The following is a 12562-nucleotide window of genomic DNA, read 5'->3' on the forward strand; positions in this document are numbered from 1 at the left end:
AGCATGCTAAAGCGGCAAAATACATCAAAAGATCATCTGATGCAAAGAAATTTAATACAAGGGGGCTGCTTGTGCCAGCTTTCCCGCTGCCTGCCAAACCACATGAATCAAAGACCTCATTGTGTGGATTATTCCGTTAATCTATTGATGCCATTGAGAAGTATTGCAGGTGTTAATGTGCCAGCTTCCCCCCTGCTTTATTGGGGAGGTGTAGCGTTAGGTCGGTAATCTGTTTTAAATGCTTTCTGGGGAACGACACACTGAAACGCAGCCAAGAAAACTCCGCTATGGTGAAGAGCTTTCCCTTAATACAACACAGGCGAGACTGATGCCAACAGGGATGAGCCAAGGCGCAACACTTGTTGAAATATTTGACTGCATGAATAATAAGGTGGGAGGGCGATGATATAGCTGAAGAAGTCCCATATTGACATCCATCCCACAAACGCCTCACTGCTCTTCGTCTCTTGTGTTTTCGCTCTCTCAGAAGTTGCCCGTTCTATCCGAAGCTCAGCCGCACTCCTGCTCCAGCTGATCGACTTTAGAGGAGAAACGGGAGAAAGGGAAAGCGATAAAGAGGCAGAGAGTGATGAAAGGTAAGCGGGAAAGGGGACAGAAAGAGAGGTAATCCTGCCTTTTCTATACTCCCCAGGGTGGTCTCTTCATCCAGGCCTTCGAAAAGAGGGACGGAATACACCTCCATGCGACAATGGAAGGCACCCACAGGGGTTGTTGCTAACCGCGTGTTAACGTGTGTGTGTGGGGGTGTGTGTGTGCAACGCGGTACAGCTTTAAGCAGGCCTTTGAGTGGCCTAATTGCATTGGAATACAGCAGCCTGAGAGCAGGCTCAGATCACGGTGGGCTGCTTGGAGGGGTTAGAGCCTGCACCTTCGACAGCCACACTCAGCAAAAGAGAGCTCAATGCGTACAATTCAGGCTCTCCTTCTCGTTAACTCGCTCCCCACTTTTTGTCCTCCTCGACTATTTGAGACCCCTTCCCACCCTGCGTCTTCTCTGCAGTTCCCTCCCTCCCTCACGCCTCAGTCTGTCGTCATCGGCCGACGCATTAATCCGCCCTTACAGCCTGTCAATCTCCGTCCTCTTTGATGCCCACGACAATTAGAGTGGGCATGAAAGGCGTGGGTCAGCTGCTGTTATGTAAGCCTTGCAGCAGGCCTTGACAAGCCTTTTGCGTATACCTGTAATTAAATAAACTGTATTTATCATATCACTTTGGAAGACATCCTGCATGCTTGATTTAAAACTATTTAACACGCTTGTACGCAGGTCAAAATGATCACAATCAGAATTATTTGATATTAAAAATTACTCTTGTTGTTTATTATTATTGATATAGTGAATGGAGGGGAAATCACAAATTATAGGCAGGCATTCTAAAAATCAATTTAATCCAATTATTAAAAATAGATGGTTATTTTTTTGTAATTGATTACAAGTATGCCACTTTGTTTAACTACTGTGTGAAATGTAAGTCCTCTAAAAAAATTGAAATGATGAAATGTTGAATTAGTACCTTTTCAATTAAATCTAAAAGTTATGATAGTTTTATTTCAAATACATTGTGAAGGTGTAAGCAGGCCAAGTTACTTCATGTGCTTTATTTCCTCCCACAAAAATCCATGCAAGGATAATTTAAGACTTGACATTTCCCATCGGTGTTAATTCAGCTCTTTGATTGACTGGCGATCAGGCCAGGGCGTATGATACCCAAAGTCAGCATGGCTAAGCTAAAGCTCACCTATGACCCTGCTTGAGCAGGATAAGTAGTAGAAAAAAGATGAATGGATGGACCAACTGCGTTCCATCAAGTGATTGAAAGCATCATTAAGATTATTATTGTGCTTTAAATGTCAGATGAGACATAAGTGCGTAATCTTTCCTACTGTGCAACATGTCATGCTATCTGACATGGAATCTGGGATGCTCGGTCTATGCATCATTTTACACCTTCCAAACTGGCACAGTGGACAGAGTGCGGAACAAGCCATTTAGATAACATATCATATTTTACCAGCCCCTCCTTTGTCTCTCTTCATTACACAAGCCATGTCTTAATAAAATGCAATTATTTCCGCTCAGAGGACGCTTTCTAGTGAGAAAATGGCAGAGGGATGTGAACTGATTTATGGGGAGACGGTTGCCTAATTAGAGCGTTAGAAATTGAATCTTTACAACACACGGGTCATATAATTATCCCACTGTTAATTTAATGCTTACATTTGCTGCTGTTCATCTTTATTCCCTTAAATGTTGGTTGGCAGTGGCCCTTGGTGCTCTGTTAACATTTTTTTTTTACATATAAGAGGTTTTAGCTTGGCCCCTTTCAGTGGTTGAATAACGGCGGAGCCTGCAGTCCAAATAACAAGGCTCACATCATTTATGCGTTGTTAAGCCATGTAATTGAAACAAGACATATTTTGCATATTAGACCATTAGAATAATGTGCTTTGCGTTTCTCCCAACACGACTATTTAAGCCTGTGTGGCGATGTGGTAATTCCTTGAATTACAGTCTAATTACCGCAATGTTCTTTTGATTTGGCCCATTTCTAAGTTACGCCACAATAATGTTCAATATTACCAGAAGAATTACTGAGCCGTGCCCAGAAACTTTATCTCGTATCACTTGAATTCATTCAATGGATTATTAGCCTCAGAATTGATCGGCATTAATGGCCCAATCAGGTGCACTTGTACAAGAGTTCCACTTCTAAGTGAGAGACAGTGCAAGCACTTGGTAGGCACTTTTCCATCAGGCTTTGTGGAGTGCTGCCATCTGTTTATTCTTAAAAGGATGTTTTGCTCAAGAGTGAAAGTGTTCCCAAGATGTAACATTTGGAAAATATCGTTCTGTAAATTTGAATGTATTTGGCTGAAACAGCATTAAGTGGTTGTCGTAAAAAAGTGTTGTGCTCTGTGTTTGTAGCATTAATACTCTGAAGATTTCATTCGACACTCCTCGACCACAATTTTACGTACAGCCAATTAAACCCAACACAAAAGTTGTATGCAAAATACATGTTAAAGCAATGTTTGATTTGGAATGATTTGATTTAAGAACATGATCATAGTTCAAAATAATGTATCAAAGCAATGAAACAGTGTAGCTAATAATAATAGTTTGGCTACATGTTCACAAGAGAGTGAGAAACTACGTAAACATAGCTCACTTTGGTGCAGCATAATTAAGCAACCGTAATAGTCGAGTGTATTTTTTTTCTGTTTAAACAAAAAATGATTAACAATTACATTAAAGTGTTTTTAAAATGTTACTCTTTTTTCTGAAAGTTTATTTAATAGTTTTGACACAAATTTCTCTGGATGAACCAATAGAATGAATTATTGAATTGGAGTTTTGTCCGTTGGAATAGTTTTCAATTTACAAATTTGTTCTGAGTGAACAACTGTCCATTAATTTATTGATGTCATTTGGGACCTGTATTGTTTTTTTATGTGAAATTAAATTGTTGTATTGGCTTTAAACCATTTTTGTTGCCTTCATTTATAAGGAATTATTTAAGTGATTTACAATGAAATGCTTGTGGTTTACCTAGGAAATTGTCTGTTTTTTGTTTGTTTTTTTCAAAACTTTTCCGCCCTTTTTGAATTTTTTTTTTTGTTAATAAAAGTAGTTTGCTTCATCTCACATGCAGTGTGAGGAGAAGCTTTGAGGAGGGACATAATCTCTCTCATCTTTTCGGTTTCTTTCTCCCTCTCAGGGCTCTGTGCTCTTTACTCCTCCCTCCTTTATCCCCGGCCAGGCTTTGTCCCCACAGCAGAGAGCCTCTCTAAATAGAGGCCTTTAGATGGCACAGGAGCATTCAGAGAGGGGGAAGGGAGCAACGCCACCACTGTTGTTTCATTTACGTCTCCCTATGGCAACCAGCAGTGGCGAGCCAGGAATGTCCCCTCTCCGGACAAAGTCCCGGTCCCTGAAGCTGACACCAGGGGGACGACAGCTGGGGCGGGATGGAAGGCTGTTCCCTCTGCTCTGGACCGGAGGCCCCGGTTTGAACATTAAACTGCCTCTTCATTTATTCTGGTCTGTCTGTGCTTCACTGGATGATGAGCAGCCACTTTTCCCACACACCATTAAACTTGAGAGTTATGAATGATAGAACTGCTGGAAATATTTCTAAGATCGCTTTTGGTGACGTCAGAAGGATGTCACAATTTTGTCTTTGTTTTGGCCCACTCACAGAATTGTTTACAACAACTTTAAGGTCATAAAAATACATTGTCACTCTCTTCATCGCAGGGAAAGTGAAGCTTTGTTTTTTTTATTGGTAGAAAATAAAAATTAACCGAGTTAGTTGAAGAATCTACACATTTTTCCACAAATAATGCAAAAACATCCGCTTAAATGTTTTTGAACATTTTGAAAGTCATCTAAACCGTACAACTTTTTGTACATTTCCTAAAATACAAATTACTGGCGTTTAATAGGTCTAGTTTTTTTATTCTTTTTTTTAATCAAATACAAATGCATTGAACATAATTTACTCTGAGGTCGCCTTTAAATAATGTATATAAGTAACAATTTAATGTCTTAGTCATTACACACAAATGTTGCATCCCTCAAAAGTATGTTTTTAATCATGTATTATTTAGTTTTTTCTGTCTTACAAATTATGTTGTCTTGAGTTTCAAACGTACATGTAACTTTTTTTTACCTTATTTCTTATTCAAAAGACAGCCGGTTTCATTTACTGAATTATTTTATTTAGAAAACAATGGCACGCCTTTTAAATTAATTTTTCCGAACTGCAAGTGTCGGATGTGTTTGCGCACGTATTCTTTTCAAAGCAAGTCTTTGAATTTCTTTGTCATTTCGGGGCTGGGTTGCATCTTAATGTAAGTTAAACGCGTCAAACTTAAATAAAAGACAAAGTGGAAAATAATGGCTGCCATACAACAATGTTTTCGAAATTACACAAATAGGCTACATCAACACAAACGACATAATCTCCAAACATTTAACGGGCTAATGTTTATCGGCACAATGTAGTTCAAAATTAAAGATTTACACAAACAGATGAAGGACATTGTATACACACACAATTTAATATGCTCATCACGACAATTGGTAACAGCGATCAATAAATGCTGTACATCAGAGCTTTTCTGGTGCTAACGGCTACACGTGAGACGAGTACATCTTGAGTCATGACAGCGCGTGATAATCCAAATAAATCAACTCTATCTTACAGTTGCACTTCCACTGCCACTGCCGAAGCCGCTGCTCCGCACCTCCATGCTGCACTCCAACGCTTTCCTCCACTCAGCCTCCTCTCACACCCCAATCACCAAAGAGAGAAGCGCGTTCCCCGCGGCCAATCGGCACGCCGTCGCCCCTAGCAACTACGTCCATCAGCCTCGCGTGACCAATGAGCGCGCGGGGCGGGGCGGCGCGGAGTTGCAGGTGAGCCTCGGCGTGCACTCGGCAGAGCGCCTGGGAGGGAGCCGCCTGTAGGCAGCAGACTAGAGGATGCGTGCGTCAAATGCGAGCTGGTTCTAATGCGAGCTACCAGTCCGGCTCCGAGCGTCATGGCGACCGCAGCGTCTAACCACTACAGCATCCTCACCTCCAGCGCATCCATCGTGCACTCGGAGCCCGGCAGCATGCAGCAAGCCGCGGCGTACCGGGACGCGCAGAGCCTGTTGCAGAGCGACTACCAGCTGCAGGGCAACGGCCACGCGCTGAGCCACGCTCACCAGTGGATCGCCGCGCTGTCCCACAGTGAAGCGACCCCGTGGTCTTCGGAGCAGGACATCAAACCGGCTGTGCAGAGCGCCCGGGACGACATGCACAACTCCAGCAGCAACCTGCAGCACCAGTCGCGGGCGCCGTCGCACCTGCAGGTGCACCAGACGGCGCACGGCGGGAACCACCACGACGCCCGGGCGTGGAGGACCACCACGGCGGCGCACATCCCCAGCATGGCGACCACCAACGGCCAGAGCTTGATCTACTCGCAGACGAGCTTCGGCGTCAACGGGCTGATCCCGGGGCCGGGCGGCGGCCAGGGGCTGCACCACCACAACCTACGAGACCCCCACGAGGACCACCACAGTCCGCACCTGAGCGAGCACAGCCAACCGCCGTCCCAGCAGCATCAGCACCAGCACGGGCCGAACCATCACGACCACTCGGACGAGGACACGCCGACCTCGGACGACTTGGAGCAGTTCGCCAAGCAGTTCAAGCAGCGGAGGATCAAGCTGGGCTTCACGCAGGCGGACGTGGGGCTCGCCCTGGGGACCTTGTACGGGAATGTGTTCTCCCAGACCACCATTTGCAGGTTTGAGGCCCTGCAACTCAGCTTCAAAAACATGTGCAAGCTGAAGCCTCTGTTGAACAAGTGGCTGGAGGAGGCGGACTCCACCTCGGGCAGCCCGACCAGTCTGGACAAAATCGCCGCGCAGGGCAGGAAAAGAAAAAAACGGACCTCGATCGAGGTCAGCGTCAAGGGGGCTTTGGAGAGCCATTTTTTGAAGTGCCCAAAACCCGCAGCGTCGGAAATAATCTCCCTGGCGGACAGTCTGCACTTGGAGAAAGAAGTGGTGAGGGTTTGGTTTTGTAACCGGAGACAGAAGGAGAAACGGATGACGCCTCCCGGAGGAGCTCTGCCGGGGAGCGAGGACGTGTACGGGGACACGCCGCCCCACCACGGGGTGCAGACCCCCGTTCAGTGAGCCCGCCTTGCATCTTGGAGCGCACCGACAGGACTTGGCCGAGATTTTGACTTATCCCCGCCGCGCGATTATATATAAATCACTGGACTATGAAACGATAGTGGGTGTTTTATGTATAATGAATAGCAGTGAGTACGTACACGATATCTGCAGTGAGAACGAGAGGAGAAGAGGGGGGACGGGACGACCCCCCTCTCATCTCTCTCCCAGAGCTCAAGGAACATCGACGTGTGTTCTCTTCTGTTCTGAGGATACCAGCCGAGCACTGTGAGTCCATTCGACGCAGTTTCAAGGTGTAGCCCCCCCATTGTGTCACGGAATTAGAACAACAGAGGGAGGGGAGGGTAGAAGGATGGATGCTGTTGTTTTCAACACCAAATGAACGCATCGTCTCTTCAACAACAGGATCGCTTGGGCCACTTTATCAACAACACATTATTCCCGTGTGTAAAAAAAAACATAATGATTTCAAAAAAGAAAAAGCAAAAAAAAAAAAAAGGAAAGGCGTTTTAGTTGTGTAGCTCCATGCAGCAGAGATGCTTGCTGCTTGATTGGATGCTGGGGGCCACTAAAGAGTCTAGCTCAGGGTGAGCATCTGTCAGCTTTGCATTCTTTTTATTGCGCCGAAACAACAGGCCATCCAGTTCCTATTTATTCTACGATAACGGAGGTCAGTCAGCATTTCATCATTCAAAACAAACACGTATCGATGTTATAATTAAGATATTGATAATTAAATTTGTGTGGCTCACAGACTAAAACTCATGGCCATGGCTGTGATGTGATCATCTATCATTAATAAGGGGATAAAGTCTTATTATGAATCAAAATAACCCCCTATACCAACCCTCGCCTTTATCCTTCTTTAGACTCCTAGCTTCCAAAAAGATTTGTTGCGTCATCCGCAGGTCAGGACGCAGTCTTGATTTCTACAATAATAATGACAACATTGGCATTCACTTTTGTAAATACTGTATTTTAGATGTCATGGTTTCATTTTTTTCTTTTTTCCACTGGGGCACTTTTTGAATTAATATTCCAGAAACAGAATTTTTCAAATCCTGTTTCCTTCATTATCTACCTGCTGCCTTGATTTTGTGTGTTATTTTTTCGCTCTGCGCATTCACGGCTCTTTGATATATTTTAAGTCATCTAAATTCTGTTTAAATCGTTTTAGTAATTTAATTCTTTCGCACTACTGCAGAAATGTGTTAATTCAATTACAAATTCGCACGTATGTTTTACGGGCTCAATTTGAGATTAAAAGCCATTCGCGTTTTCAAGAAATTACCACTAATGAAAGTCGGTGACTGAAAAGTTTAAAATAGCAAAACTAACCAGAACCTCGCATTTGTTTTCAAACGTAACGCAGGCAACTAATATCCCCTCAAATCAGCATTTGATCAAAAATTATTATTATTAATATTTTTATTATTATTATTATTATTATTATTATTATCGCACTGTTTGTTTTCGAGTTTTCATCATCATCGCCGGTGGTTTTTCATCACTTGGAAGCCTTTTGTTTGGTATTTGTATTTGTCTATTATTGTAATTTATTCTCGAATGCATTTTGTGGCGGACACCGCTACAAAAGAAGTCTTTGGTTTTGTAGGAAACAGTATTTTTAATTTCCCTTTCTACAGCTAAATGTATATACATCTTTTTATTCCGTAGATGGCCTTTTATTTTAGCCAAACATTTCTGGCATCTCAAAGGGTTTGTTATACTCCCCGGAATTATTTTCCACGCTAGAAAGCAGGAGAAACCCTCCTTACATTGAAATGTTTCTTCAGTAGCTTTAATCAACCGATCCAAGGTCCAAATTCTCTGCAAGTTGAAGTTGTGAGATCTGGATCTGCTCTGCACCTATCCAACGCTATTTTTCCATTTTCCCCCCTGGTGATTTTTTTTCTCGTTTGTTTGTTTGTTACGTTTATGTTTTTTGTTTGTTTGGTGAAACTGAGGTTTCAGAGGTGGTGAATTTGTGGGTACTTCACGACTTATATGAACAAACGGACTTGCACATTTTTAAATAATGGGGTTGATATTAAAGAGCTTTTTTTCAAATTTCGAGACTAAATGTGTTTTTAAGTAAAAAATGAGCTCATTCCCTGCCTTGATTTAAGGCCAATGTCTTGTATGTTGTTTTTGTTTGTGCACCATATTGTTTTTTAAAAAAAAAAAAATGAATTTCTCATTATTCTCATAATGAGGCCCGGAGACCAATGGTGATTCACAGCGAGAAACTTTTATCCTTGCAATTAAACAGTAACCCTCAAAATGCGCTAAAAATGAAATATTTGAAGATAAACAAACAATAAAATAATCTTTTGAATGTTTTAGGATTATTAAATGCAAACTTTAAAATGCCCAATGAAATGTTAGTCCGTCCACTAGGCAATGCTTTCCTATTAAACAAAACAACAACAACGAAAATAATAATAATAATAATAATAATAATAATAATAATAATAACAATAATCATAATAATATATTGCTTTGTAATTATAATATGCCGCTTTGTGCTCAAGATACACAGAGAAACTACAGTGCAGACTCTTAAAGCTGGCTTTAATTGCAAGTTGACTTTCAGATTGTACCCAACAGGATATCTTCAATTAGTGACGATGTTTTTGACCGGTTAACCTGATCAGAAACAAATTAACAAACACGTTTATTGAAAGTGCAACTGTTAAACGAATTGTCACATTAGGCTTGCCCAGGAACGTAAATGCCATCATTTTATAGCGCAGTCAGATATAATTAGGTCTTAAATAGTATTTAATGAACTCATAAAACAAAATGACCTTAAATATGGCTGTCTGTAAAAAGTTAAGTGTTGTGGTTTCTTATTTAGAGTCTCCTTTTCCACCTCAACTGTTTTTATGGCATTTTCTAATTTAAGGCAATGCGTTCAAGAAATTCCAAGAGCGTTTAACTTTCCTTTACAATGAAGCGTTCCAGTTAGCATCCGCGGTCTTTTGAACTAGCATGTCTATAGAGGCCGCTCATTTTGTTACAAGTCCGCTATGTGCACCCCTGTTATCCTAAAAGTACACCTGTGTGCCCTTCACATGCTCGCTCAAGCAAATGCAATTAATAGTGCGTCACGTTAATTACACCTTCCTCTTTATTTAGGTGAAATTTCCCTTTAGACCTCCAGGGAAGGAAAAGTGTAGTCAGTGTTTGTGTTGCTGGTGGTAGCAAAACATTTGAGTAAAAGTAGTCGGTACTCTAGCGCCACCTAGTGATTCTGTGCGGCCTTCTAGCCGGCACTGATGACGAGGAGCGTTGGAAAGAGCAGCCACTGGAATATTTACTGAAACCGATAAATCATGTTTAACACATGAAAAGAAAATCCTGAAATTTGAAGGAACATTTTTCTGCTAAATCTGAGAGGACAACAATGACAAACAAATATTTGTAACAAACAAAAAAAAAACATGAATTGCAAAACATTTAAGACGTCCGATGCCAAGCTATATCAAGTGCTTCCTTTAAAAAATAATAATTATGCATAATAATATCTGTTTTTTTCACTTTTATAATGGACGCCTCATTTTTAGGGAACGTCAATTTTAGCTATATATGACTTTAACAATCCACTAGACATCTGCTTTTATAAAGGAAGTAATTATGACAATTTAATTCATAACAAAAAATGTAAATTCAATTTAAACTACAGTATTTTTGTTTTATGAAATTGTACAACATTTGCTTAAATGATTATTAGTAATAATCACAGTGAGCTATGGTCACCTACCCCTTTTGTGCTGTCCTGGATACACGTGTGTTATGAATTTTATGAGGAACGCGACTATTTGCTAACTATAGACTCTGTAACAACAACATGGTCAAATTATTTCGCTTTGAAAATTGCTGCACACCCCGGATAGTATGTATGCTGCATATAATCAACTAAGTACCAAATTCTCTACAGTCCATAAAAGTTGTCCACAAAAGACAACACAAGTCAATAAGGTACTCCAAAAAGGCCAAGCAGATCATTGGAGACACGTGTTGGACACTTTTAGGTTCATGCATCTCAACTCTGACACTTTGCAGCGTACTTCTCTCAACTCCAGCACATCGTAAATCGATTATGTTTTGGCAGTGGCTTGGATCAAGCAGGGAATAGTCACCTCTCGCCAAAGACATTTTGACAAGTCAAGGTAAGACACGTACGAGGGTAAAATGAAATTAACACTGAATTCAGGAGATCCTGACACACTGGAGATGAAAAAGCAGATTGATTTTTCTTCAATTTGTTGTGGAGATTACAGAATGCTGACGAGCACATTTTGGAAAAAAAAGCATTCCAAACATAAGCCAAACATGAAATCTCCTACAGTGCTGCATGATTGCTTATTCGATTACTGACTTTAATCTGAAGAGTTGATTATTTACTAAAGCATGCAAATCTCTGAAGCAATTGCCAAGAGAGAGCTGATGTTAAGATGCTGTCATCGGAACAGTGCATGTACAGTAACGATCCAAAATTTTCATTCGAGCATTGTCCAAATTTACTTGCAAAGACGATCTAATCTCTTGAGAATACTGAATTGCGGGTTGTTGTTTGGCCTTGAATGAGAAGAGACAAAAAAAAGTTGGTCAAATCATCTTGTTTCTTGACAGCAAATCATTCAGGGTTTATCTTAATGCTGTTTATATCACTGAGCGCTGTTTGAGCGTGACCTTCAATGCTCCAAAGGTCAAAAGGTACAATAAGTACGCATTGAGTCGAACAAATTTATTTTTCAACAATTCCTGATAACATATTTTCAAATAAACACATTTGTCACCGTAGTTACATCTTGAGAGGAAGCCTTTTTTTTGTACGACGCATACACACAAGCCAAACATTGCGCAACGCCAATATTTGACATTGTTGTTCTTCCATCTCGCTCAGACGCTCTGCAGCTAATTACACCCGGCACACTTAAGCACACAAATACGTGTGCGCGTTCATTTGTAAACGAGTTAGTGTTTAATTAGAACTTCACGTGAACTTTTCTGATCAGTGGAGCGAATCGTGTCACCCCATCAGTGCGTTATTATTCCGGCTATAATTGCTCGACATGCTCATCTGAGCTGCGTTGCCTCCAAACCCTCCTGAGACACTGGTGGTCAAGTTAAACCAATCAGAGCAGTCATAACATGCTGAAAATGAATAAACAAATAAACATTGAAAATGTTAAGTTAATATTAAAAGTTTACACACCCTTGTTCAAATGACACGTTTTTGTAGCATACGAAAAATGAGACCAAGATGTAATCTTACAACTTTGTAAACGACAGGACCTACAAGCTGTATGACTGAAATGGAAAAAATAAATCTCTTTGCGAGAGGAAGTGAAATAACTGATATAATGTGGTTGCACAAGTGTGCACACCCTCTTAAAAGTGAAAACGTGGCTGTGCGCAGGATTAACCAATTACATACAAACTCATGTTAAATGAAAGTCAGCCCACACCTGCCACCATATAAAGTCCCCCCAAATTAAAGCCAAAATAAAATTCAGCTTTTTATGCTTTATATGTGAAAATGTATTATGTTCTTATGAATTAAACCATTGGTGAACTTTTTGAGCATAATTCCAAAATGGATGTTTTATGGCAAACACAACACTTCTCCCTTTCTGTCTCCCTCTGTTGGTGTCGTCGTTTTATGTTTTTTGGACAAGTTGAAACTGTTAAATTTCGTTGCGCTGTTGTTGTGACGTGTGAAGTTACAATTAATTGGATTTCCATTTCCATCACCTACAGAACATCATACCTACATTGAAGCATGGTTTTGGTACCAGGGGCCTTAGTCAACATGGAGGGAATTATAAACAGTTGC

At 41.1% G+C, this 12562-nt stretch overlaps 1 protein-coding gene across 1 annotated transcript; it reads left to right on the forward strand.

Annotated features, from left to right (window-relative positions):
* The first annotated feature begins 5482 nt into the window (after positions 1–5482).
* Positions 5483–8771, forward strand: pou3f2b (POU class 3 homeobox 2b). The gene has a single exon (XM_088307467.1). It carries the CDS (start codon positions 5539–5541, stop codon positions 6715–6717), a length of 1179 nt encoding a protein of 392 aa, XP_088163593.1. The 5' UTR covers positions 5483–5538; the 3' UTR covers positions 6718–8771.
* Positions 8772–12562: the final 3791 nt, after the last annotated feature.

The sequence above is a fragment of the Idiotropiscis lumnitzeri genome, chromosome 10 (assembly GCF_059441095.1).
Source record: "Idiotropiscis lumnitzeri isolate Australia: NSW breed Sydney's pygmy pipehorse chromosome 10, RoL_Ilum_1.0, whole genome shotgun sequence".
Taxonomy (NCBI): Eukaryota; Metazoa; Chordata; class Actinopteri; order Syngnathiformes; family Syngnathidae; genus Idiotropiscis; species Idiotropiscis lumnitzeri.

Bases quoted from the DNA above. Each gene is read 5' to 3' on its own strand.
- pou3f2b (XM_088307467.1), top strand. From the start codon at position 5,539: ATGCGAGCTACCAGTCCGGCTCCGAGCGTCATGGCGACCGCAGCGTCT.